General features: G+C 38.9%; 2 protein-coding genes across 2 annotated transcripts; one reads left to right on the top strand and one right to left on the bottom strand.

Annotated features, from left to right (window-relative positions):
• Positions 1-100: 100 nt before the first annotated feature.
• Positions 101-2,978, bottom strand: LOC132841271 (uncharacterized). The gene is made up of 4 exons (XM_060863555.1): positions 2,888-2,978; positions 2,503-2,566; positions 1,490-1,828; positions 101-868 (listed from the first exon to the last, which is right to left on the bottom strand). The coding sequence occupies exons 2-4, from the start codon at positions 2,543-2,545 to the stop codon at positions 822-824; spliced, it is 429 nt and encodes a 142-aa protein (XP_060719538.1). The 5' UTR covers positions 2,546-2,566; positions 2,888-2,978; the 3' UTR covers positions 101-821.
• A 7,156-nt stretch (positions 2,979-10,134) lies between these two features.
• On the top strand, positions 10,135-26,789 carry tlcd3a (TLC domain containing 3A). Its single transcript, XM_060863591.1, has 5 exons — positions 10,135-10,612; positions 19,225-19,311; positions 19,556-19,775; positions 21,816-21,911; positions 23,750-26,789. The coding sequence occupies exons 1-5, from the start codon at positions 10,491-10,493 to the stop codon at positions 24,050-24,052; spliced, it is 828 nt and encodes a 275-aa protein (XP_060719574.1). The 5' UTR covers positions 10,135-10,490; the 3' UTR covers positions 24,053-26,789.
• Positions 26,790-27,214: the final 425 nt, after the last annotated feature.

The following is a 27,214-nucleotide window of genomic DNA, read 5'->3' as shown; positions in this document are numbered from 1 at the left end:
ACTCCACACAGACAGTAACTTAAGCTCAGGATTGAACTGAAAGGCAGAAATTGTCTTTAGGGAATGTGATATGATAGAAAATGTCACTCAGGCCTAGTGGTTTGATATTTCATAGATCACCTTAATGTTTTGAAATAAAATATATCTTAATATAATCTAGTTTATTCTAGTCTTTATTCATCAGAATAGAATACAAAACGAATTTGCAAATGATCTGTTTAACAACAAAGCAGAAACACAGTCTCTGCAGAACAACAAAGCACAAACAGCAGTTGATGATTTTACACTCTATTTAGAAAGATGCTTTTGCATCTACTCTTCTCTCACACCATTTTTATGTTGTTAAACACGAATGACAAATGACCGTATAGACACTTGGCACACAGACACACACCCTGTTATTTCCTGGTGTTATCTATGTGGTTTCTGTAATGATGCACCTACAGCTGGTACATGTTTACAGAGCGATGGGTAAAGTGGCACGTTGTAAACTGTTGTTTGAGCTTGACATCGATCAGGAGAACAAGAATGAAATGTAAACAAAGGGAAAAAAAGGATAATGAACATTGAAACTGAGAAATTGTACAGTATATACACTTATGTCACACTGTGTTACAGATATAATTCATTTCTAAAGTCTATTGTTATACATTTCAATATTTCATTTAAAGAGGTGTCTATCACTGCATGGCAACTGCAGATCATCACACAGAACTTGCATAAATCTGTCACTGTTCTGGGAGAGAACAGCTAGTCAACTGGCCTGAGCATGTTCCGGGTGTCAAACCGGAACATGCGTTTACCCATGAGTAAACATGAGTTTAGCCCAGTTTCCCACTGAACTTCAAACCAGCATAAATACCTCCACCTACAGAAAGACAGACAGACAGACAGACAGACAGAAATGGTTGTTTCTTGATGATCACAAATCATAATCCACAATTTGATATGGCCTTGATGTAAATGAATGACTTAATTACTGAACATTTGCCCAGTATGGCGTCTGTTTTATGTCTCTGCTATCGTCATTTTTTTATATACTGTACATATCATTATTTAAACAGAATGGATACAAGGAAGTTGGAAGGTTCACCAGTTATAAAGTTAGTTATGAAGAAGCGAAACACAGATAAGCAGCAACAGTCTATCTATCTATCAAACTGTATGCTTTTATTATCATCCATATACTTATCCTACATAGGATAGCAGGGAGCCTTGAGTCTATCCCAGGGGACACATTCCTGTGCTATGGACAGCCATGATATAGCATCCCTGGAGCAAAGAGAGTTAAGGGCCTTGCTCAAGGGCCCAACAGTGGCAGCTTGGCAGTGCTGGGGTTTAACTCTAATCCTCATATCAACAAACCAGAACCTTAACCACTTTAATCACCACTGCCCGGTGTGTGTGTGTGTGTGTGTGTGTGTGTGCGTATGTGTGTGTGTGTGTGCGTGTGTGTGTGTGTATGTGTTTGTGTGTTCCAGTTGCTTACCCAGCACAGCCACCCCAGCAATGGTGCCTACGGCTACTCCTGCTGCTTCTCCTGGAGTTAAACCGTCTTGTGTTTTGCCACTGGAGCCTTCATCAGGGGGGCTGGTCTGGGGCGTCTCTGTACTTTGGTCTACAGAGGTTGATTCTAAAGTAGAATCTGTGTGTGTTGTAGACTCAGGGGTAGTTTCAGGTACAGTAGTTTCAGGTACAGTAGTTTCAGGTACAGTAGTTTCAGGTACAGTGGTTGTAACAGTGGACGATGTGCTTTCTAATGTAGTACTTTCGGTGCTCGGAGAAAGTTCTATAATAGGATTAACAGCGGAATCTGTTCCATGTAGAACTGTTGAAAGTGACAGAAACAAGATGATAAAAGTCAGATTTTTGTTATGTGACTTTAGAACATGATATTAACAGAAATACATTTGTTGAGTATTTGTGCAATTTAAACATTTAAAATCCAAAAAGAATTTAACCAAATAACTCACAAAGATGCTGCTAAAGGCTAACAGTGTGTCTGTTACCAACTTATTTGTCGTGAGTTTGGGCTTTTTTTTTATTGGATCTGCATTTCACTAAAACTTGACAATTTCTTGGTATTTGATCATTTCTGATAAATTTGCTTTTGAAATTAATAATTTTACAATGATTTAGACAAAGTTTGCACCACTTTTACAGACAGAAATTTAACAAGCTAAGTTCATCACATTTAATCTCTCACACTACTCTACCATCTACTTATGGTCAAACCCGATTAAGTTCTTGGAAAAATTGAGACACAATATGACTAATTATCCTGCAGCATACAATACCATGTATAGTGGTACATTCTTGTGTGTTAAATATTTTCACATTAGTATTGAACTTTCTTTGTCTGGAGTTATTTTAAGCCTGCCAGCTTTTGTAATAATTAATTGATGTTTGACGTGGCAATTTTAATAATTGACTGAAAGGTAGACAGCAAATATCACTCTCTTCATTTTTCTCTTGTATATCACATTATAATTACTCTCGTACCTGCTTCTAGCAGAACTAAAATGATGTACAGGCTTCTGGACATAGCTCAGTTAGATGTGATGCTCTAAAATGGGCATAAAAAAGAATAAAGTAGTTAAAAAAAAAATCAAGAACACTCATTAATATTGCATTATATCTACATAGAAATAATGGTTAAACGTTAAAAACGCAAATATTTTCAGCTAAATATCAATGTGTCTTCTCCATTAAAGGAAGTATATTTCTTTTAAACTTTCATTATAAAAAGTTAAAAAATAATCCACACATTTTTTTTAAAGTGCATAACTGAAGCACAATTCAGAAAACTCTAACTTAACAACAACTAACTCTAATGTATCGTGAAAATCAGACAAATGAAAAAGTAATAATGAAATAGTCAATTTACCTTTTATTCAGGTAGATGTGCAGAACTTCTCTGTTCCGCCTGCTTCTGTTATGTGTGAAGTTTGACCCCTTCTGTCCTTTTTTATACCCTAACATCACCATGGCAACTTCCTTCATAGCCATCTATAAAGTAGGCATGTCACAAATGCGTTTATGACAGAGGCACAATACAAAGGTCATAATGGTTTTTGTTTCCATGAAGCCTCCTTATCAGTACAAAGCATTTGACTTATTAAGCTGATTTGAAAAAAAAAAGAGGAAGTCACCATGGGGAAAACTGGGGTAAAGCCGGAGGGGATTCTTGATTTTGAAACAGGAGAGAAAGCAACCCAGTATTACAGCAAAAAAAGTGTTCGTAGTACCTTATGTATGATAAATCTCTCACAAACACATCATATTACAGTGAGAGAAAAAAAAACATTTTTTTTTTTTTTTTTTAATTAATATACTGTACTTTCAATATCAACTCAACTTAAACCTATTACACACATAATAGCTTTTTACTTATTTAAATATCATTGAATCAAATTTTTTTATATAAGATAAGATACAATTTCCAACCAAAATTGCTAAAGGAAAACACTGTTCCAAAGGATGGAGGAATTCTGTTTTTGGGTTGCTCATCTGTCTGTGAAAGATTCTCATTTGAATGATATATATTAAGAGCGAGTGCTTGACTGTTGTATTTGTACAACAAATGATCGTTGTAATGTCAGCAGATGAACTGGTTTCATTTAGGAATTGATCTAAAGAGGGTCAAGGTCACACTGAATTTGATTTCTTCAGTAGCTTCCTCTCTGTTTGAAGTATATTTTCATGGTATTTCTGATATACAAATTAGTAACATAAAGGATAAAGATAGTTGCAGAAGCATCCCCAGGTTTAGTCGTCAAATGAAAATGATTGATCACTTTTGTTATCAATCAAAATTAAACATTTGTTCAGATCTTTATAGGCATTTCTCAAATATTTTACAATAGACATCAAATTCCTGCTCCAAACATGAGATGCACTGAGAAGCCATTCAAAAAATGCAGGATGACCTGAAAGCACTAGGACCAAAAATTACACAGAGAAGTGCACTGCAATCAGTTCGGTTCCTTCACCCCACATAAAACTACTCCATTAAAAAGGGAAGAACTTATAACACTGTTCATATGCATTCAGACCAATCAGAACTGTTGAGGAACATCATGCTCTGTTCAAACTAAAAATAGAACTCTTTGGCAATAATTCAATTTGTCATGTCTGGAGAAAGACGGGTGCGAGCAACATGATATGAGCTACTGCTTCTCTGCAAATGGTACTAGGGTTTAAAGGAAACATGAATGTAACATGGTACTCAATCTCATCAGTCAATAATCTGAGTCATAAGAGAGGAACAAGACAACAACCACAAATAAACAACGGAAATTATTTATGAAGGTCTGGCAATGGCCCATAACTGAACAACAATGCTACAAAAAGCAATTATTTCTACTGTATAATCTCAAAGCTATAATTACCATAATTATTCATGGTGTTGCAACATAAGACCTCATTTTATTCAATTTTCACGTCTGAATACTGCATTATCAACCTTGTTTAAACATATCTTTCTTATGAAAACAATGAATACATAAAGTCAAAAGACATTATTTGTGTAACTTGTCTATTTGTGCACTAGAATTATATCAAATACAGAAACAATTATATCAAAATATATTATACCTTCATTGTATAATATTATACCCTCATTGTATATCAAACTTTCACTAAACTGCTCCATAGGCCACATCACATCCTACACCAGCTGAACAGAAATGCATTTGGGTTTTTTCAATAACTTTCTGGAGTGTCTTTGAATCATTAACTAATTTATCTAATAATACATAACCTATCTAATAAAACATCAAGACTCTATTGTTCTAGCACCAAAGTGGTGAAATGAACCTCCCCCAGATGTCCAAACAGCTGGATTTTCAAACAACAAGTGAAGACTTACCTCTTCCTGAAACACTTAATCTAGCTCTTATTTTCCCTGTTTGTTTTTTAAATGAAAAGAAAGCTATCATTTCTCCCAACAGAGGTTAGTATGATGGCAAACGTTATGGCTAATGCCAATGTTATGGCTGTGTGTGTGTGTGTGTATGTGTGTGTGTGTGTGTATGTGTGTGTGTGTGTGTGTGTGTGTGTGTGTGTGTGTGTGTGTGTGTGTGTGTGTGTGTGTGTGTGTGTGTGTGTGTAAAACTGAAAATGGCAAACTGAAAATTACATGCTGTATTTAGGTCTCTTTACAAAAACACTGAGGAGGTTCAAAGCTGTGTGGATAAAAACTTGTGCAATCATGACTAACTGTAAATAATTATGGTGAACGACTGGCCACCCCACCATACTTATGGCAGCAAGCCACTGTATCAGAGGTTTTTAGAATTGCGTATAAGGACAGTATGTCAAGCTATAGACAGGCTCTGAAAGCTGCTAGGGCTGAGCACCTGAGAAAACGCATAGAAAATAACCAGAACAATCCCAGGTTTTTATTTAAGACAGTGGCTAGATTAACAAAAAAACAGAAATCTGAAAACACTATTGCATCACAGTTCAGTAGTGAGGACTTTATGAGATTCTTCACTGATAAAATTGAAAGTATCAGGAACAAAATTGTTGATGTTCAACCCCTGACAGCATCTTGTGACCCAGTCTCACCTAAAGCTCTACACTCACAACTACAGTGCTTTACAAGTACAGGACAGGAAGAGCTAGATAAACTTACTACTACAGCTAAATCAACAACTTGTTCACTAGATCCCATTCCAACTAAATTACTGAAAGAAGTCTTCTTAATATTATTAACTCCTTGCTATCTTTGGGTTATGTCCCTAAATCCTTTAAGTTGGCAGTTATTAGGCCCCTCATTAAGAAACCTCATTTAGATCCTAATGAACTATCAAATTACAGACCTATTTCACATCTTCCGTTTATGTCTAAAATACTAGAAAAGGTTGTGTCTGCTAAACTGAGCTCCTTCTTACAAGAGAACAATATCTTGGAAGAGTTTCAGTCAGGTTTCAGGCTGCATCATAGCACAGAAACTGCACTTGTTAAAGTTACTAATGACTTGTTCTTAGCTTCGGACCAAGACTGTATGTCCCTATTAGTTGGACAGGCTTTAAGTTGATTTAGATCCTACCTGTCTGATCGATACCATTGTGTAGAATTAAATGGTGAATCCTCCAGTTTATTGGCAGTTAATTATGGGGTCCCTCAAGGATCAGTTCTAGGACCTCTGCTTTTCTCAATATACATGCTTACATTAGGAACATCATTAGGAGCCATGGGATTAGTTTCCACTTTTATGCTGACAATACCCAGTTATATATCAAATCAAAACCAGATGAAATAGCTAAATTGTCTTAATTAACCTGTCTGTATCTGATGCTGAGAAGCTAGATCATGCATTCATGACCTCTAGACTGGTCTATTGTAATGCATTACTAGGTGGTTGTCCTGCATCTTTAATAAATAGGTTACAGTTAGTCCAAAATGCAGCTGCCAGAGTTCTTACCAGGACAAGAAAATATGATCATATAACCCCCATTTTATCATCTACTGTATACACTGGCTACCTGTTAAGTTTAGAATTGATTACAAATTACTGCTACTTACATACAAGGCTCTTAATGGTTTACCTCCCATGTATCTAACTAGTCTTCTAACACCTTACAATCCTTCACGCTCTCTGAGATCACAAAACTCAGGACTTCTGGTAGTTCCCTGAATATCAATATCTGACACACTTTCCAAGTTTAAATGTAGATTAAAAAACATCACTTTAGTAAGGCGTACACATAATACATCCCATAATATTGTGCTCTAATACATTTGACCAAATTCACATTATCATCTAGTGCTTGCTAATATTATGAACAGAAATTGTACCAGCTCCGATTGCCTTCCATTGCCATGAACAGTTTGGACCTTCACTGAGATGAGGCCGACTCTGTGAGGATCCTGAGGCATCTAGAGATTTGCCTGATGAAGACCTGATGGTCGAAACGTTGCACCATTAAAATTATTGGAGCAGTTTATCAGTGTGCGGGCTTCTTTTGTTATTTTTTTGTTGATTATTTGGTGCCCAGTACCTGTACCCTAACATTTTTGGGGGTTTTTGGATGTGCAGTCCTCCTTGCAAGCTTTTGCATCTAGAGATTTACCAGCTCCAGTTGAACTCTGCTATACTAAGATGAGATGCCAACTCCATGTGGTCTTTGAGGATAACAACCTCCTCCAATACGCAATTGTCAGACTGTATATTTATAATCACACCCTCCAGTGTCACCCATATGAGGATGAGGTTCCCCTTTGAGTCTGGTTCCTCTCAAGGTTCTTCCTTTACCGTTCAATGGAGTTTTTCCTCGCCACAGTCGCCTCAGACTTGCTCATTGGGGATAAATGCAAACATATTTAAATATCTAACATGAATCTTGAATTTCTGTATTATATTAATCTTTATATTATTCTTTATAATAACCTTTTGTTCTATGTTTATGTTCTGTAAAGCTGCTTTGAGACAACGTCAATTGTTTAAAGCTCAATACAAATAAATTTGAATTGAAGTGAATTGAATATGTTTATCATAAAAGCATTATTTGGTATAGAACTGCAGTGTAGTCTGGGTATCTGTGTTGTAAGTGATACAGTACAGATAGACACTAAGTGAAAGGTTATGCATATATTCCATTTATGCATTCAGAATATGTGTTTGTTAGTGGTCACTAACTTCCTATGAAAGCTTTGGCATGCTATCTAATATTTTATATTATATATATTATATATCATAATATATAATATATAATATATATACATATATATTATATATATATAGTTATATCTATTCCACTATATCTGCTGCAGATGTGTCCCAAATCCAAATCACATCTGGATTCTCTGTGCACTTGCTCTTGGATCATCTTTACTAGTTGTAGGTTTAAGGCATTTAACCTTCATGTTGTCCCTGGGTCTTTTTGACCCCACTGGAAGAATTTAATGTGTCATAACTTGGGTTTTCTTCCACATATTTGCCTGAAATTTACCAGGATTGTTTCAAATTATGAACTTTGCAAGCAAAATTAATTTTGTCTATTTTCGTTGAACTATGTGTTCAGAACAGTATATACTACGCGTTCGTTATCCTCTTGGGTCATTTTGACTCGGCCATTTAGTGGGGCAATAGGTCACACTTTTGCCCTTTTCAGTGCAATGAACATACATACAGACACAAAAATGCACACGTAAAATGTCCACTAACACACGCACCCAAAACACACACTCACACCCCACACACACACACATGCACACACACACAAACACACACACAAATTGGGCATTGCATTTCATTAGGCCTCCAGAAAAGAAAAAAAAGCCAAACATTTGTAAATATTTCACATTTTTGATATGCCTTCGCCTAGCAGAGGGCAAAATATGATCTACCGAAATGATGCTACACACACACACACACACACACACACACACACACACACACAGTCAAACACTATTCAAAGCATTGGGCATTACAATTCAGTTGGCCTCCAGACAAAAAAAAAGCTACACATTTGTAAACATTTCACACACACACACACACATACACACACACTCATACACACACATGCACACACATGCACACACACACAAACACACACATATTGGGCATTGCATTTCATTAGGCCTCCAGAAAAAAAGCTACACATTTGTAAATATTTCTCACTTTTGATATACCTTTGCCTAGCAGAGGGCAAAATATGATCTACCGAAATGATGCCACACACACACACACACACACACACACACACACACACACAAGCACTGGGCATAGCAATTCATTAGGCCTCAAGAAAAAACAAAAGCTACTAATACTGTAAATATTTCACACTTGTTAGATGCATTTGTCCAGCTGGGGGCAAAATCTGATCTACCAACAAGCTTTACACACACACACACACACACACACACACACACACACACACACACACACACACACACACACAAGCATTGGGCATTGCAATTCATTGGGCCTCCAAAAAAACAAAAACAATCATTTGTAAATATTTCACACTTGTTATATGCATTTGTCCAGCTGGGGACAATATCTTCTCTTCTCGTCTTCTTCTACCAACAATCTTTACACACACACACACACACACACACACACACACACACACACACACACACACACACACACACACACACGTTGTGTTTTCATATTCAAATCATGTTTGTTTCCTCTCTCTTTATGAATTTAGTTGCATCAGTCAGCTTTGGCCTGGAGATATGCTGAGTAATGTTTGACATTTATCAGTCAGTGGTTATCCAAAATAATATTTAATAATTTATGCTTATTTTACTCAAAACATGGCAAAATTTCATAAGGGTTATCATTCATAAATTAAGTATAATAAAACAAAACATAAGGAGGTAAACAAAGTTTTATTCACATGAAATTATGGCATGTTTTTGAGTGTGTGTGTGTGTGTGTAGCCTGTTGTTGGTTGATCAGATGACATCAGGTGGGCAAAATACATATTACAAGTGTAAAATAGATATTATACACAGAATGGTGCTAATTGTAGAATTTTTGATTTATAAGCATTCAAGTCAATTTGGCCTGTAAAAAAATAGGTTTTATTATTTGCTGACATTAAAAATGGTCAAAATGGTTTCAAAACAATCTCCTGCCCTTGAAATATACCAGCCTGTAATCGTGCATCAACTTTTGTGCCTCTATAGTGAAAATAATTCAAAATTTCTGTTTTTTTTTTTACTAAAAAATGAGGCATTTTTGTATATAAATAAGGTTTATTATACCAAATATATATATATATATATATATATATATATATATATATATATATATATATATATATATATTTGCAAAATATATGTTAATATATTGGAAACAAGTTAGACTAAAAGGTTAAAAAAAAAAAAAAAAAAAAAAAAGGCTATCATATATAGTTCATTTTTTTATAAGCAGTCAAAATAGACAAGGTCAAGTAGACTCAGCGCTCCTAATTTGTATATGAGGACAACACAAGGTTTAAACATTAAATAATGGATTGTTCTAAGATTACTAATCTTAGATTACATGGTTAATCTAAAATGATTCAAGTGAGTCGGTGAATCAAATGAGTCAATTTCGAGCCAAAAGAACGGAATCACTAAAGAGAGATGTATGTATTCCCATCACTAAGCTGATGTAGCAGCATCCTGTTGGTCCCCTAAATGGCGCTGTCGAGCAGTAAGAGCGCGAAAACAGAGTTCCCATTCATTCTGATAACGCCGGGTCTTGATGCTCTTTTGCTGAATCGAGTTTCATGTTGCAGACGATACTAAACCACGTGCTTAAGCCAGTCGCAGTTTACCGAGACGTCGTCAGCTCCTTGCAGAAAGCTGTGATATGTAAGGAACTATTAAACCCAGCTGCTTGCCAGCCACCAGCCAGATCTAGTGTGTGTAAGAGAGAGAGAGAAAAGAGAGAGAAAGAGAGAGCGCGAGCGCGCGCGTTGCCACCTGTGGCTGAATTTCACCCTTAAACCCTCACGAGTCTTTTCTTAGTAAACAACCCGAGGATGTGGCGAGTGTTAGTGAGCGGAGTTGTGCTCTTTCCCGGCTTGTTTATAGTCTTTAGGAAAACGCTGCCGGTCATTTTCAGACGCTGGAGCGATGCCGACGTGGTGTTGGTCAGCGAGAGGTAAGGAAGTTGTATTATTTTACCTTCACAATAGGTTTTTTCTTCTCTGTAATAACGGAAAGTTTAACCGTTTCTCTGACATGCTGTACTGAGATGTAGCGTTCAATGGCTTGGCTAAGTTTAGAATAAACAACACTAGCAGCTAAAACGTTAGGCCGCTTATCTGCTGCCGTATAGCCTTCCTAGGACACAGTGACACTTTTAATCAGATTAAGCCTTTTTTGCGTTGGTGTCTGTCTCATTCTGGCCGATAATCTCTTTTAACAGATTATATTTCTCGTCCGTTATACTGGGCTTTCGTTCAGCACTTCAGGCGTTCAATACTGTGCAGTAATGCAGCGTTCAAGCGCCTCTTAAGTGTTTTCCACTGATGTTGATGCACTATAACTAACAGTATTCCTACAGCAGATCTATGGATACCACCGCAACTAAAGCCCAGCCTTTATCCACTGCTACATATGATCCTATACCACTTAAGGTCTTTCATCAACACCATAGTTTCAGCCACTCATAAAAGCTATAATGTTGGCCTAGTACCAAAGGTGATGCATTACAACTTACAGTATTCCTACAGCAGATCTGGGGATCCCACAACAACTAAAGCCTAACCTTTATCCACTGCTACATGGAGAACCTTAAGTGGTATGGGATTACATAAAGACCATAGATTCAGCCACCCATAAAAGCTGTCTGTACACCACCTTAAGGGTTTCCGCCACTGCTAACGGTCCTCCTTCTCCACGTTAGGTGTTTATCCACCGTGAAATGTTCTCCCAATGCCTTAAGATATTTACTTGCTCCTGCTGTTTTATCAACACCAAAATGGTGTTCCTCCACGACCTAAAGGTGTTCTTCAGCAACCTAAAGGTGTTCCTCGACAACCCAAAGGTGTTCCTCTACACACTAATGGTGTTCCTCCACAACATAAAGGTGTCCAATATAAAAAGGATTAACCATCCTTAATAATTTTTTTTATTATTATTTTTACGTAGAATATCCCGGTTTATGTTGATGTTATAGAAACAACATATTAGAGCAAGTACATTTAATAGAAACATAAGCTGGAGCCTCTACCTGAACCACATTGTTCTAGAAAACAAATCATCACCTTCTGACCAATTGGAATTGACCTTTCTGCAGCTCTCTGGTATAATGAATAATTACATATGCATTATTTAAAAAAAAATGCCAGTGACAGGAGAACTGAAATATCATGATATATATGACCGTATTATTCATGAGCAGTACCTCATTTTGGAGGTCAGACAATGGGAACCAAATGTTTTGTCTCATTAGAAACATAAAGGACTTTTTTTGTTTGTTTGGTTTTTTTTTTACACAGCGTTTGGGTACATGCAGTGCCTATTTATAAGCCTCTGTGTATTAGTTATGGTATGGGTGGAAGATACTGCCTTTATCAGTGTTGTTCATATATTTGGCTTACGTTGGAATGGCTATGTACTGCAAGAGGGTGATAAGCTGATGCAGACATTCATATTCTTGGCTTAAGTCTTTGACTGTTTCATTGAAGAAGAAATTAATCGGTCTGAACAAAAATTTGGTAATTTCTTTTGGATTAGTTTGTTTTTCCAGCATGTAACAGGCTTGACTTTGTTTTCTTGGCAGGAGCGCGCACTGGCTATTGTTAAACCAATCACCTCTGCCCTTGTGAAAGTGTACTGGCTGCTTTAATGGCGTTTCCTAGTCAGCAGTTCCAATACAAGCCCCAGAACACAAGTTTTCCATTGCAGCATCATGCTTTGCTTTGGAAAGTGATCCCTTGCTATTTCACTCTGCACTGCTAATGTGGCACCTATATTGTCTTTCTGTACACGTTTTAGCCAATGCTGGAAATGAGGTTTCAGGTGATTAGTTCAGCTAAATGCTAAGAACACTAGACTGAAACTGCAGAATGAAATAAAGTAAAAACAAACTTTAATAAAGGGTGTACAAATGTTTCCATGCAGTTGTTATACAGTGATATAAATGACGTTCCTATAGTTTGGCTCAGTAGGTTAGAACTGTGTTGTGTGGTCTACAACATAGTTATCTACTGTATTTGTTAACATGGTCTTGTCATTGTGGTTCTGGTGGGAGGTTGATAAACAGTGCATAGCAACAAATGGGCTACAACCAGTAACTATATAACCACACTGTGCTCCCATGTAATATATAATATTTGGGCTGTGATTGAGAAAACAAAAAGAAATACATTCTATGCTAATCTCAGTGTTCAGCCTGTCTTGTATCTTCTGGAGGTTGGTTATTTTCCAAATTAATGGGGACTGCTATAAGGTCACTGCTGATTTGGGTATTGAAACACATCGAACATAGCATTGATATTGATATGGTAGCGATCACAGTGATTATAAAGCCAAGAGAATGATTAACATTTTTTGGTTGTCAGGGAAGGACAAATAACTAGCTCAGTGCTCAAGACAAGCAGTATACAGCATGTATCAGTTTTTAAGCTGTTATTGCCAGTGGAGACTAATAATCTGATGATATAATGGTCACCAGTATTATTAGTGTTAAAATCCCCTGTTCCCGGTTCATGTTCAATCAACCAGTGGCTCACCATAGCGGAGCTGTCAAGTGTAGTAACAATTGGACAAGATTCAGTAGCTGTTCCCTTACCAAATGGCACTTGTATTGTAGGGTTAATTTATACAAGAATGTAGTGTAACAGTGTAATATACTGGCAACTTGATATAATTAACATACTTAGAAGAGAACGCAGGCTGAGATCTAAGCTCCTGACTGATTAGCTCATTGCCTAATATTACATGATGACAAGGATCAGATAATCCCTTCAGTGGGATTGACCAATACGCTCCAAATACTGAAAAAATGCACTGTCAGCTCCCAGGAGCTACAGGATTTTGAAATCCTAGTGTGGTGTAGAAACCATTTTTGATTTATTTCGTTCTTTTAACTTCTCATTGAGAATTGTAGCTTTGTACTACGTGGTGGAACTAAGAGCATCTGGCAGACTGTGAAGTCAAAATGACTCAGCATGTAATTTAACAGAAATGAATAATTTAGTGGAATACTGCTTTGAGTGGATTACACCAACAATAGACCAGCATGCAATTCTTATGAAATGTGCTAAGAATGAAAAGGATGATCTTTTGACCTGAGGTAGAGTGTTAATTCCTGGCTTTAGTCAGAGTAAAAAAGTGTCAAGCTTCTCTGCAACATTGCTGACTTTAAACATGCACAATAGTGTGAATTATTTGTGTATGTGTATATACATATACACACACTTACAGTTCATCGATGCGCGTCTTTGGAAATGCATCAAATTTAGACACCATTGCCCCTTTTCCACCGAGGCAGTTTGAGTGCTGGTTTGGTGCCAGAGCCTAATTTAGAACCAGTTCTTTCTTTTTCGACAGCCAAAGCACCGACTCTGAACCAGGAAAAGTGGTTCTTATGTAGCCCCAAAACGTTGCAGGTGTAGACTTAAGAATCGCTTGTGTAAGGGGCTGGGGGCGGGGCTACTGTTAGCGCCTGGGGGCGGGGCTACTGTTAGCACCTTTTGATAATGTAATTTAAGTATACCAATGTTTAATACACTTACTTTACCGCAATATGATCAATTATCAGCACACATGATAACTTTTTTCTGTGTTAATGATAAAATAATGTTATGTACTTTCTCGATTACAACCTCCGTTTATACAAATTACAAGGAGCTGCACGTACACATTGGATTCGCCGCATTTGGATGCCAATGTAGGTTCAAAAAAGCCATGAGAATTAACAGTAAAGCAACATCCGCCACTGTTGATGTTGTGTTTGCTGCTGCTTCGCTAAAGTTGCTGGGAAACGTGACACATATACAGTGACGTCAGACTCGGCTCTGTGATGGCCCTCTAGCCGATGGAAAGGCTAAGGCCTTCTAAAAGCCGGTTCTTAGTAGGTTCGTCAGTGGAACCAACTTTGTACCAGCACCAGTGCTAGCTCTGAACCAGCACTCGGTTCTTTTTGGTGGAAAAGGGGTATATGTTGACTTTTCTAAAGTCCACACAGAACCAGTCCAGCCCATTAGCCTTAGGCACCAAAACCACCAAGCTGGCACATGGCAAGCTGTTCTGTCTGATGATGAGAGATGGTCTCCACAAAAGACTAGGGTGGGATTATCTCAAATTTTTAATGGTATCTCAGGTCCTGGCTCCTCTATCTGGAACCACTGTCAGAGCCTCAGGAACCCCTCTCTCCATGTTTTAAGAAGGTGTGGTATATTTGCAGTATATTTGCCTCTATCCATTCACCAGAACCGATATAATTTTTCCCACCTAGCCATATGACCTTAAAGGGCCTATGCAACTTTGCAAATCAGTTAGAGCTTGATGTGGTATTACTAGAAATAAAGCAAGTACTTTATCTCCTGTTGTAAATTACCTACAGTGTTTTGGTTAACTAGGTGGACTCTTTGGTCCTGCCTTGATGCATTGAGAAAGAACGATGGAGTCAACAGGAGAGATGCCTGCTGTGGAGGACACTGATATGTCTATATAATAACATAATGTCTTAATAAACTAGCTACTAGGCAGCTTGATTGGGATTACCAAAATCTTTGGTTTTATAATATATTCTGGCAGCTGTAGTTATTGGTAAAGAAACTGGTGAGAATACAATAGAAACTGAGTCAACTGATTTGAGTCAGATCATTCGAGTGGTTGTATTTATTAAGCTTTTAAGCAGTATTTTGGTCTCAAATGTCTTGGATATAATATTTTTATTTATTTATATATAAATAATGTTTTTTAAAGCTTTTTAGATGTTTCTGGGAAAAGTTAGACATTAAAATCAAACTCTATTTTCTAGATAAAATATGTTGATTTTATGTAGTATGTTAAATGGTTTACAGTGGAAATCTTCAATATTAGCTGCAAAGTGTTGTTGTGGCTACAGGCTTCCGTTTCAAGCTATTTAGGAGATCTTTTACTGATTGCATCATTTATATTAGCTCTGCACTGTATCTATATATACACTGTATTTCCTCTGAATATATCTGGCCATTAGTGAGGCTCAGAGGAAGGATGTGCTTTCCCCAGAATGCAGGAAGAGGATTATTACAGAATTGATGGTGAGGATAAGAGCACTCTGGACATTCACAACGAGGTGTTCCTATAGCTGAATGAACGTGTGGTATTTTAAGAGCTTACACCAAATCCTGCTAGCTGGATAAAGCTAAGTTTATGCTCGCTTTGAACTGAACTAGTTGAGGTAGTTTATGGTAACTGCTCTTCAGATTTCAATGCTATGGATCTGCTATGAATTCTGGATAGTGTGAAAATGTTGCGCATTAGTATATTGCAGGCCAAATGAAACATGACAGTTTGAGACATGTTTTTCTGATTAGCTTCTCGCGGTCACCGTCGGTGCTCTGTAACCTACTACCTCTGCCTTGTGCACCTTGTGTGTAAGAAGAGCTAGAGCTCGTAATGAATATTAAATGGAAATATCGAGACACTCGGTATGGGAAGTAAATTCATTTCACCGGTATTTTGTATAGTGATATTAGAGATGGCGATATTCTTTCTTGTGCCGACTCGAATCACACAGATATTTAAGATTCCAGACATTATTTGAGGGTGAACGCTGACGAATTTTCTGGTTAGAATTTAAAACTCACTCCGATCTAATGGAAGTCTGTTTTGCATCCCAGTCCTATGGAACTAGTGAAAGGGAGAATTCTTCAATTTGAGAGACAGCTCATGGCAATGATCCCCATGGCTGAAATGTTTGAAGAGCAGCTAAGAATTTGTGCATGTATTTAACAAAAGTCCATATACAATCTCTGGTTTAACATCCCCATGCATATGGGTGATGTGGTAACGTACTGTCTAAGGTGTTGGACTACCGATCAGAAGGTTGAGAGTTTGAATCTCACGCAACTGCTACTGCTGGGCCCTCGAGCAAGGGAAGGGCTAGTATCGCTAATGAGGTCGTCATGAAACCTTCTGAACCGTGGATGTCACTCTCAGTCCCTCAAATGTGCACATGGTATGCAAGCAAGAATGTGAACACCGTGGCTCATGTTGCCTCACATGTATAAATCAGACGTCCGTTCCAATAAGCAGACAGGAAGACATGGGGCTCTGACACACCAAGCTGACCGTCAACTGTAGTCACCGCTGTGAAGAGAGAAAACTGGGTGTTCAGTCGGATCAGGAGAACAGAAATGATTGTGTAAATCGAAGCAAGCAACACAAACACCAACAATGTTATGCTTAGCTCCTGAAGAACAACGAATAAGTGCTACAATGGAATCACGATTGATTTAGCCGTGATTTGATTTCTGTATGCTGATGTTTATCCTTTTGGAGCATGTCTTCTAAATGACTGTGTTGAAGTGATCGGTTTCTACAACAGATAATAGCGTTCAAAACTCGAGAATAGCTCGGACATCTAGCTAAATATGAATAGGGTAGAGATTAACAATGAGAGCGTTTTACAATTGCAAAAGCATTTGATTGTCAAAGCATGGCCGGCGTGACAGTATCGAATTCCTCCCCTCTCTTCGAAACTGCAAACGTTTTTTTCACAACCAAGTGATGCTTGGAATAGAGTTTTATTCCTCACAAGCTGCTACTCTAGAGTAGGACCCGTCCCCAGGGACAGAACATTAACTGCACTTACTGTATGCTGGAGTTATATTATAGAAGTTTAGAATTACAATTCTAACAAGTGACTGCAGATGTTTTCAAACCAGCTGTTTTCTCGCTATCTCCTTGGATTTGGTGCCTGAGAAAAATGCACAAAGGCTCTGAAACATCAGTTTTCAGGGACTTTCAAAAGAAGTGTGAATGAAATGTTTTTAGATTCAGGAAGCGATAGAACCAGACAGTAAAAAAAGAAAGGAAATGGATGCGTTAAAGAAGCTCCGGTGTCAGCATTACACCCTCACACGCAACGAGACTGGGCCGCACTTAAAAGGAGAACGAAAGAAAAGACAGTCACAACAACAACAACAAAAAAAAACCTTACAGAGCACCTTCTCCTCCTGCCTGATTCACCCCTCCTTGTCAAGCCCTCTAAGTAAGGCAAAGACACAAAGGGTAGATTGTGGAAATCTGGGCCTTGTGACAGTGTTCAGATTGCGAGGCATCGTGAGCTAAGGGCTATTGGGGGGGGACAGCTCTGTGTGTGTGGCTTTCAGAAAGGGGCTTCTTATACTGGGGCCAACTCCAGTGTATGCTTGCAGCCTCAGGTCATGTGACCAGTGTCGTCATGACGAACGTGTATCACCCCATACGGATAAAGGAACCATTTAGCTTTTAGCCTGACCGCAAAAGAGCTCGACGTTTATTTTTCTCTTACCGCAATACAAATTGAGTCCATGCCATATATTAAAAAAAATCTTTATTTATTAATGAATTGATTCTCATTTTGTCTTTTTTTTTTTTTTTTAATCCTTGTTGATTTGAATACAGGCGCTCACAGGCTTCTCTTTCCTGCTGTGCATTTCAGGCATACTAAAAAGGTGATGATAAATAATTACTGTGTTTGTGTTTGAGATCTGCTGCTGGTCCAGAGCCACACACACACAATTTGAGAAGGAGAGCAACCGGTTTACATAATTAATATGCACAATCAGCTTTTTTAATGTGTGCAGTACCCATGACCACACGTGTACGCGCGCACACACACAGTGCGAGTTTGTGTCTTTGGAGTCTGAGGTAGTGAAATGTCTTTGCAGCTCAGCTGACTTTCCTTTGTGACTTCATAATTACACATGTTGGAACACTTCAATCTTATCAGACCTACCAGGAGAAATTCCATGCTGTGCTCAAACCACAACTGTTTATTCATTCTTTTGTGTTATTTTAGTGTGAAAAAAGTGATACTGGGCAAATTTGTAAAATAATTATTATTATTATTTTTAATGCACCATTTCTATCAATAATTGACCTGATCGTAAAGCAGCTTTACTGAAAAACTAAAATTGAAATTGTACATTTATAAATGCATCGTCTTTAACTCTGTGTGTGTTAAAAGATCTTTTGTTCTGGTTTCTTTTTTTTTTTTTCTTTTTTTTTTTTTTTTGTAGATTGTTTTTCATAGTAGCCAGATTGTGTTTATAGCATAGTAAGTGGTGGGATTTAGAAAAAAAAGAGTACATGGACAGTTATAAATGCACTATGTGAACCATTTGGAAGGGTTTTTTTTTGGCAGACTGGATGAAACCACCCTGATAATTGCTGCGTCAGCAACCTACTGAGTCCACTGATCCCGGACACAAACATTTTTACCCTCTTACAGATAACAGACCGATAGCTGTTAGTAGGTGCGACTGATATTGAATTATTGAACGTCTACGGTCCCTCATGCTGTGCTGTGTGTCAGAATATACAGCAACATAAGTCAAACGGAAACTCTATATAGTAACCCACGTAGTTGTGTGTATTACTTTGTGTTATTAAATGGCTAAAAAAACACATATTTATGGCTACTGATCCATCATTGTCCTGAGCAGGAACAAGCGCTTGCTAAAGATGAACGATTGATTGAATAAGGATTTGCTAAAAGAGGCCAAAGGAGTAGGTGTGTTTCTGCTGGTTTAGAATTCACACTGCTGTCTGTTCGTCTGTCTCTCGCAGGCTGGTCTCCTCTGTTCACGCCATCATGGCCACCGTGGCTGGAATCATTGTGGTGTCGTCATGCCGAGAAAACGTGATAACAAACAGGTGAGTCATCTAATACCACACTGTCTCTGCCCCATGAACTGATCTGCTCTGTCATGTCAGTGTCCATTAATCCAGCCGTTTGTGTGGACGAGTCGAGCTCGAGTGAATGTGCTCCTGCAGCGTGTGCCAAAACAACTACAGTTATAGAAAAGATGACTAATTTTTCTATTTCTGCTAATAAAAATACTGTTAGGAGTAATGAAATAAAATGACATCACAAGCATTAAATGTACTTGTTTTTCAGGCACTGGCTGGCCACCTCATTTGTCCTTGGTTATGGAGTACCCTACATGGCATATGACGTCTTTGCCATGTATCTGAGCCATTACTACCGTTTCCGGGTCAGTGGTCATGAGGATTACCGAAGACACTCACTGAGGACGATCAGCTTGTTTGTGACGAAAGAGTCCCTGCTGGTCCTTCATCACATTGCACTCCTCACCATTCTCCTGCCTATTACACTGGTGAGAGAGCAAGAGACGATAGAGAGGGAGAGAGAGCAAGAGACGATGGGGGGGAGACGATAGAAAGAGAGAGGGGGGAGAGACGATAGAAAGAGAAAGGGGGAGAGACGATAGAAAGAGAGAGGGGGGAGAGACGATAGAAAGAGAGAGAGAGCAAAAGACGATAGGGAGAAAGAGAGAGAGAGCAAGAGACGATAGAGAGAGAGAGCAAGAGACGATAGAGAGAGAGAGCAAGAGACGATAGAGAGAGAGAGCAAGAGACGATAGAGAGAGAGAGCAAGAGACGATAGAGAGAGAGAGCAAGAGACGAGAGAGAGAGAGAGCAAGAGACGATAGAGGGAGGGAGGGAGCAAGAGACGATAGAGGGAGGGAGAGAGAGAAAGAGGGAGCAAGAGACGATAGAGAGAGGGAGCAAGAGACGATAGAGAGAGAGAGCAAGAGACGATAGAGAGAGAGAGCAAGAGACGATAGAGAGAGAGAGCAAGAGACGATAGAGAGAGAGAGCAAGAGACGATAGAGAGAGAAAGAGACGATGAGAGAGATGATACGGAGAGATGAGAGAGAGGCGGTAGAGAGAGGGGCGAGAGACGATAGAGAGAGATGATGATAGGGAGAGATGAGAGAGAGAGTGTGCAGCTGAAGGGTTAAAGGATGAGTAGACAGTAAAGGACACTGATAGAGGGATTGGTGAAATGTGAAAGATGAGACGCAGAAAAGAGAGACGAAGTCCACACAAGTGGAACAGTTCAGTGTAATAGAGAGAATGAAAAGAGAAGAAATGTAATGCAGTTCTTTTGTCACAGAAGGACCTGGTGGAGGAGGGTGTTATCACAATGACTGCTGTTGCACTGCTAGTACTGATGGACAAGGACACACACACACACACACACACGCATATAGCAGTGTAATGTTGCAGTGTGGAGGAAACCTGGCCTTTTGTGTCTGGATGCTGTGATGTCAGTAGTCATATGAGATCAAGTTACACCTGCCTTGTATTATTCACACACAGCTGCTGCCTATATCTCACAGATACACACACACACACACACACACACATTAAACACAAATATACAGACACGTACGTTTACATTTCGAAATTATCATATATAAAACTATAATTAACACACAATTAATTTGACAAAGTGGTGGCATTAAATCGTTTCAACTCAGCAGGGTTGAGGGTATCAGATGGGCTGGTCTGCGATTTTCCTAAACTGATCAACAAAAGCAAAAAATATCATTTTATTTTTTTATTCTTTTGTTGATCAGTTTAGGAAAATCGCAGACCAGCCCATATGATACCATCAACCCTGCTGAGTTGAATCGATTTAATGCCACCACTTTATTGTCGAATTAGATGACCGCATGACTGAGAAGGTGTCATAATTAAATGCTTCCCACTAAGATGTAATATTGTTATATATATATATATATATATATACACTTGCTTATAGAAGAATACAGAACCTCTCTTAACATATTCAGACACCTGGTTTCCTCACTCACACGTGCACACTGCTGGGATTCTGGTATATAGTGCTGCACTGAGGAGGCCTCCATGTTTCAGTAACCGTTTCGCCTCCTCATTTATCCATCATCTCTCTTTCATCTGTACTGATGAGGCATTTCGCTGAGCGAGAGAAGGGAAGAAACAGACTGAGACACTAGAACAGAGATGAATTTATTTGTGCGTTATGAACCGCTGTGGTTATTGGTGCCAAATTGTCCTGGAACTTTCACACACACCGTCTCTAGAGTTTACACAGAGTGTTGCGAAGAACAAACATCCTGCGAGTGTCGGGTCTGCAGACTGAAACAGCTTGGTGATGAGAGATCAGTGGAGAATCAGACCGCTCTGAGCTGACAGGAAGTCTGTAGTAACTGAAATGTACACTTTGTGTATTTGTAATGGTAGACGAAGGCTTTTCAGCTCATTTTAGGTTTCATTTGCAATACTAGCAGCGCCCCAAAACCCCATGCAGACAACTGGCAGGATATTTACTGTGTGTGTGTCACTGACTCTTATTTCCTCTGTCTCAGTTCTTCAGGAAGGACCAAGGTGATTTCTTCATTGGCTGCCTCTTCCTTACAGAAATCAGCACACCTTTTGTTTCACTGGGCAAAATCCTGATTCAGGTAACACGCACACACACACACACACACACACACACACACACACACACACACACACACACACACACACAAATGTGCATACTCTCTCATACACATGCTCTCTCTCACACACACACCCGCTCTCTCTATCTCTCGCACGCGCACACTCTCACACACACGCACACTCTCATACACACACGCACTCACACACTCGCACACAGACGTGCGTACTCTCTCATACACATGCTCTCTCTCTCTCACACACCCGCTCTCTCTATCTCTCGCACGCGCACACTCTCTCACACACGCACACTCTCATACACACACTCGCACACAGACGTGCGTACTCTCTCATACACATGCTCTCTCTCTCACACACCCGCTCTCTCTATCTCTCGCACGCGCGCACACTCACACACGCACACTCTCATACACACACGCACACACACTCGCACACAGACGTGCGTACTCTCTCATACACATGCTCTCTCTCTCTCACACACCCGCTCTCTCTATCTCTCGCACGCGCGCACACTCACACACGCACACTCTCATACACACACACACACACACTCGCACACAGACGTGCGTATTCTCTCATACACATGCTCTCTCTCTCTCTCACACACCCGCTCTCTCTATCTCTCGCACGCACACACTCTCTCACACACACACACTCTCATACACACACACACACAGACTTGGACTTGCACACTCTCTCATACTGTACACATGCTTTCTCTCGCACACACACTCATGCTCACACACACACAAACACACTCACACACACTCTCTCACACACATGCTCTCACGCTCGCATACACTCACACGCACACTCACGCACACACACACACACACTCACACACATGCTATCACGCTCGCACACTCTCACGCACACACACACTCCTGCTAAATGCAAGTTTTTGATGACAGGCTTACAGATTTGCCGATCTCTGGGAACTTGTCAGTCATTATCGGTATTGTTCACACCGAGGTTGCTATGATGCACATTCACTCTCCGAGTGTTTTCTGCTCAGCAGCTTTAGAATGCTGTTTCTGCAGCTCGGCCTAGAAAAGCTGCTGTCTGTCAGGTCTTTTTCTGAAACCTGGGTGAAAACTTGTAAGCCAAAGCAGAAATAAGACAAAGAATTATGCTCTTTCTCTTTCTCCGTGTTCCACGGTCTGCTGCCGTCAGTTTCATTTCACTCTATTTCAATTCTTTTCCTAGTTTCACTCATATTGGTTGTCAGACTGACTTGATTTTTTTTTCCTTTAAGCCATGTCTTTGGTTATGTCCCTGTACTTCACATGCTGTGGTTTGTTTGTTTGTTTGTTTGTTTTTTAATGGAATTTAAAACAGTATTTTTTGCTCTCTACCATATGCTCCAACTTATTTACATTTGTTTGCTGTATCTTCAGCTTTTTGCCATAGGAGCTACATGATATGCCTCTTTTGTAATAGTTTACACTAAGAGCAGTAGTTACAGTTACAGTGGTTTGCCTCTTTAGGGAGTAGATTAACGACAAATGTATTTAAACAGCTTGATAATGAAACCTTTCAGAAATTAAAGACTGTCCGCTTACTGAAGACAATTTTATTGTGTTTCTTACCAGCCTATAAGAAAAAAAATGGACCGCTAGCTTTGTTTCACAAAATCCCTTTAAGAACTATTTCTAGTGTTTTATTATACTGAGGTTTTTATTTATTTATTTATTTTCAGAATGTCTGAGATAATTATAGAAAATGTGCCAAATAATTACCCCTTATTCTTACTTTTAATAACTTTTTATTCCAAGTCTCGCTGTTTGAATATTTCACCACTATCTACCCCTACGTCCCCCACCCTCCTTCTCCTCTGTAGGTGGGTCTGCAAGACTGCTGGCTGCACAAAATGAACGGCTGCATGGTGCTGCTGAGCTTCTTCGTGTGCCGCATCGCGCTCTTCCCCTACATGTACTGGGTTTACGGCGCGCACTACAGCCTCCCGTTCTATGCCGTGCCCCTGCACCTCCCGCTCTATGCCAACTTGGGTAACATGTGCATCCTTGGGCCCCAACTCTACTGGTTCATCTTGCTCTGCCGAAAAGGCTACCGTCTTTACAAGCGCCGACACAGCACCAATCACCAGGACCAGACTTCATCACTCCATACCAAGGCTGAATAGAATAAGGAGAACTGATATTGGCACAGCGAGAAGCAAGCGCTCAGATACTCCAGTACAGATTAGCATCAACTACAACTACTTCTGCTGTTAGTTATTCTGTGAAGGGTCTACTAGTATTTCTCTGCACACACACACACACACACACACACACACACACACACACACGGCTGTTACAATCTCAGGGTGCTGCAATTAATTGGAGTACACACTTAAAGTGAACTGGTCCTCTCTGCTGCAGGAGGATGCGCTTGGTAATACTGGTCATACTGGTCATACTGGTGCTCTGCCTCACGGTATTACTTTAAGATGTATGGCAGGGAGGGAGACACGAGTGAAAAGATCTCAGGCTGTATTGTGTGCCGTACTCCTTCCATTCTGCAGACTGAGAAGACTGTTCACTATTTGGATTGAAGTTACTACTTTTTTTTCCCACTTCTCATAGATGTTTTCAGATTCTACTGTATGAATGATGTATAAACTAGGAATAACCTCTACTTTAACATTTATCATTTTGTACCAGTTCCAATAACCTTTTAAACATGACATCTTTAGGCATAATATGCATTTCCTGTTGCTTGGCCTTAACTGTTCCAGGATTGTTTTTTTTTTTTTGTTGACTGACTATATTTCTGTGTTTCACTATATGACTCCCTTTTATGTGGAATTGGAAGTCTGGAGGAAACATTTCCTCTAGTCTAGAAGGAGGCAGCAGTGTTTCTGCTCTCACACTTGCCAGTAAGTGTTATAAAGAGGAAAGCCTCGGTACGTGATTGTATGCTATTTTCTCGAAATGGGTCCCATTATTTTAACAAATCCTATTTAAAATACTTCTCAGCAGTCAAGAAACACATTATAAGCTAAACCCGGGTTTCACCTTCCACAGGGCAGAGTATTTAACCTCAGGACAGTGTTTGTGCAGAAACCAGCCATTACACAACAGAAAGACATTTAAACAGGGTAGTGACCAGCTCCTCATACATTCAATGTTTTTTTTTGTTTTTTTTTTTAAATATACAAATTTGTTTTAGTAGTAGCAAGAAAGCTTCCAAGAGCATTCTGCATTTCAAAAAAGATTTTATTACTGTAATTTCAATATTGCTTATCTACCTTAAATCGCATGCTTTTTTTTTAAACATACAAAGGTACACATCATATATTCCTAATACAGACGACTCAAACGTGACATAAGGTTTGTTTTAATCCTGCATTTTCTGCCTGTTAGATGAGAAATATCTTTGCGTCCGTCGATTCCCTGGTCCCTTCTCATCAACTCTGTCTGTGTAGAGTTCAGGCTTCCGTCATCTATACGTTTTCATTTCTCTGGCTTAATTTCTCAAGAGTATATACAAAGAGTTACACAAAAATCCACGCAATTTTCCAAACTCTTACTCTAAATGGAACGGATCGGTTGAGACCTGTTTGTTTGATCAGGCTTTACTTCTTTAGTTGTGCACTGGAGCTGTAACACATCACTGGTTAGCTACGTTACAGCGCAGCTCATAGATGTTCACATCAGACACGAAACATGACTCGGTTCATCGGCTAATTGTCCATTGGGTTGTGTACAATTTTGAGAGATTTACTCAGATTAGAGATTTACTTTGGAATATTAACCAAAAACTGTAGCGTTTATTAAAATAAATGAAACACAGTTTTAAGGGACTGACATTTCTTTAATTACAATTTCTAATTGGAGTCATTATATTCCAAATGTATATACACATAGTGTGGGAAATAATGATTTAAAGCCTCAAATGTGTTTAGTTCCTCATTGCAACTTTAAACATCACCACACACACACACACACACACAGCCTTTATTAATTATTAATCCTGTTGATTTATTTTACACCATTAGTAGCAAGTCTTAAGCTTAGTCTCCTACGAGGCTTTGTTTCTCTCAGGATTTGGTAAAGATGATGTTACCTGATCTCTGTAGAGGTTTACTAAACATATGAAAGCTGAAACTGTGAACATAAGTTGAAATGGAAAAATCCTTTTTTTTTTTTTCTTTTTTTTTTTGGTGGTTTGTCTTCCAACGTGGCTTTTGTTGTAATCTTTGCAGTTGGAGACCAAAGAACGTCAGGCACTTTACTCAACAATAACTAACAAATACGACCGGCTACACTAGATGTCTTTCAGTAGATCAGTTTATAGTGCTTTGTCTGTGTTGATCTCTTGGTGCAGGGTTGGTGGGGGGAAAAAAGAACTGCTTGAATTGTATATCTAGGTCATTTTCTGCTTCGGTCTAAGTTAACACGTCTATGCTAGTATGACCTTCCATAGTTTAAGCTGGTGCAGGAGTCAGTATTAAGATGCTTAGTTTAATGCAGTTATATTTCGAATAGATGACATATGACCGGGATAAAGGTATGAGACAAGATCCTGTGCCTTTTTGTTTAATTCATGTGAGGTTCATACACAGCACAGCACAGGACAGGTGATACTCAGTCATTGTAGCTGTGTCTTCTGTTGTTTTTTTCTTTTTCGCTCGCAAGACAAATATACTGTGATGTTCTGCTGGAGGTAAAGAGGAAATGAAATGGAAAGAGGATTTTATTAGATTTTTTTTCTTCAATTAAGAAAGTTAATATAATTTAATATCCCCTTTACGCTAATAAGCATTTATTCTTTTTGGCTGTATGTAATGTTCATGCTTGATCTGCTCTGCTGTCAGTGGATTTATAAGTGAACTCATAAGCAATAAACTGAAGGCATCCTACTGTACTTGAACTACACTAACACGTCTATCCAACATTTATTGGAGCTTCTTTAAACACTAAACACATCTTTCTGTTCATGGTTGTCCACGTGTGGTCCTAAACAATCGAAGGAATGACCTCCTTATGCTTTGTTTGCATTTTGTTTCCTAATGTAAATTCATATACTTCTTATAATTCATAAAATCTCTCTCTCTGTCGCTTCTTATTTTCATATCAACTTTACAAATATATTTATGTATCAGATTTGATATAGAATGAGATTTGGAATTGATTGTCGTGTAACCTTTTGAACAATGTCTGGTTTTGGAAGTAAATGACCTGCTGCATATGACTAACCTTCAAATGAGAGGAATTTATTTTTGAAACGTGAAACTGCGTTTACAAGTAAATCACACGTTTGCCGAAGTTCTGTGCGAGTGTGTTTTTTGGTGTGTAGATGA

Source organism: Tachysurus vachellii, chromosome 26 (genome assembly GCF_030014155.1).
Source record: "Tachysurus vachellii isolate PV-2020 chromosome 26, HZAU_Pvac_v1, whole genome shotgun sequence".
NCBI lineage: Eukaryota > Metazoa > Chordata > Actinopteri > Siluriformes > Bagridae > Tachysurus > Tachysurus vachellii.
The sequence above is the reverse complement of the archived record's forward strand: the minus strand, read 5'-3'. Positions and strand labels throughout refer to the sequence as shown.

Coding starts and splice junctions, on each gene's coding strand:
- tlcd3a (XM_060863591.1), top strand. CDS start 10,491: ATGTGGCGAGTGTTAGTGAGCGGAGTTGTGCTCTTTCCCGGCTTGTTT. Junction 10,613..19,224: donor GTGGTGTTGGTCAGCGAGAG/GTAAGGAAGTTG, acceptor TGTCTCTCGCAG/GCTGGTCTCCTCTGTTCACG. Junction 19,312..19,555: donor GAAAACGTGATAACAAACAG/GTGAGTCATCTA, acceptor CTTGTTTTTCAG/GCACTGGCTGGCCACCTCAT.
- LOC132841271 (XM_060863555.1), bottom strand. CDS start 2,545: ATGTCCAGAAGCCTGTACATCATTTTAGTTCTGCTAGAAGCAG. Junction 1,829..2,502: donor TTTAGTTCTGCTAGAAGCAG/GTACGAGAGTAA, acceptor CACTTTCAACAG/TTCTACATGGAACAGATTCC. Junction 869..1,489: donor TGCTGGGGTGGCTGTGCTGG/GTAAGCAACTGG, acceptor GTCTTTCTGTAG/GTGGAGGTATTTATGCTGGT.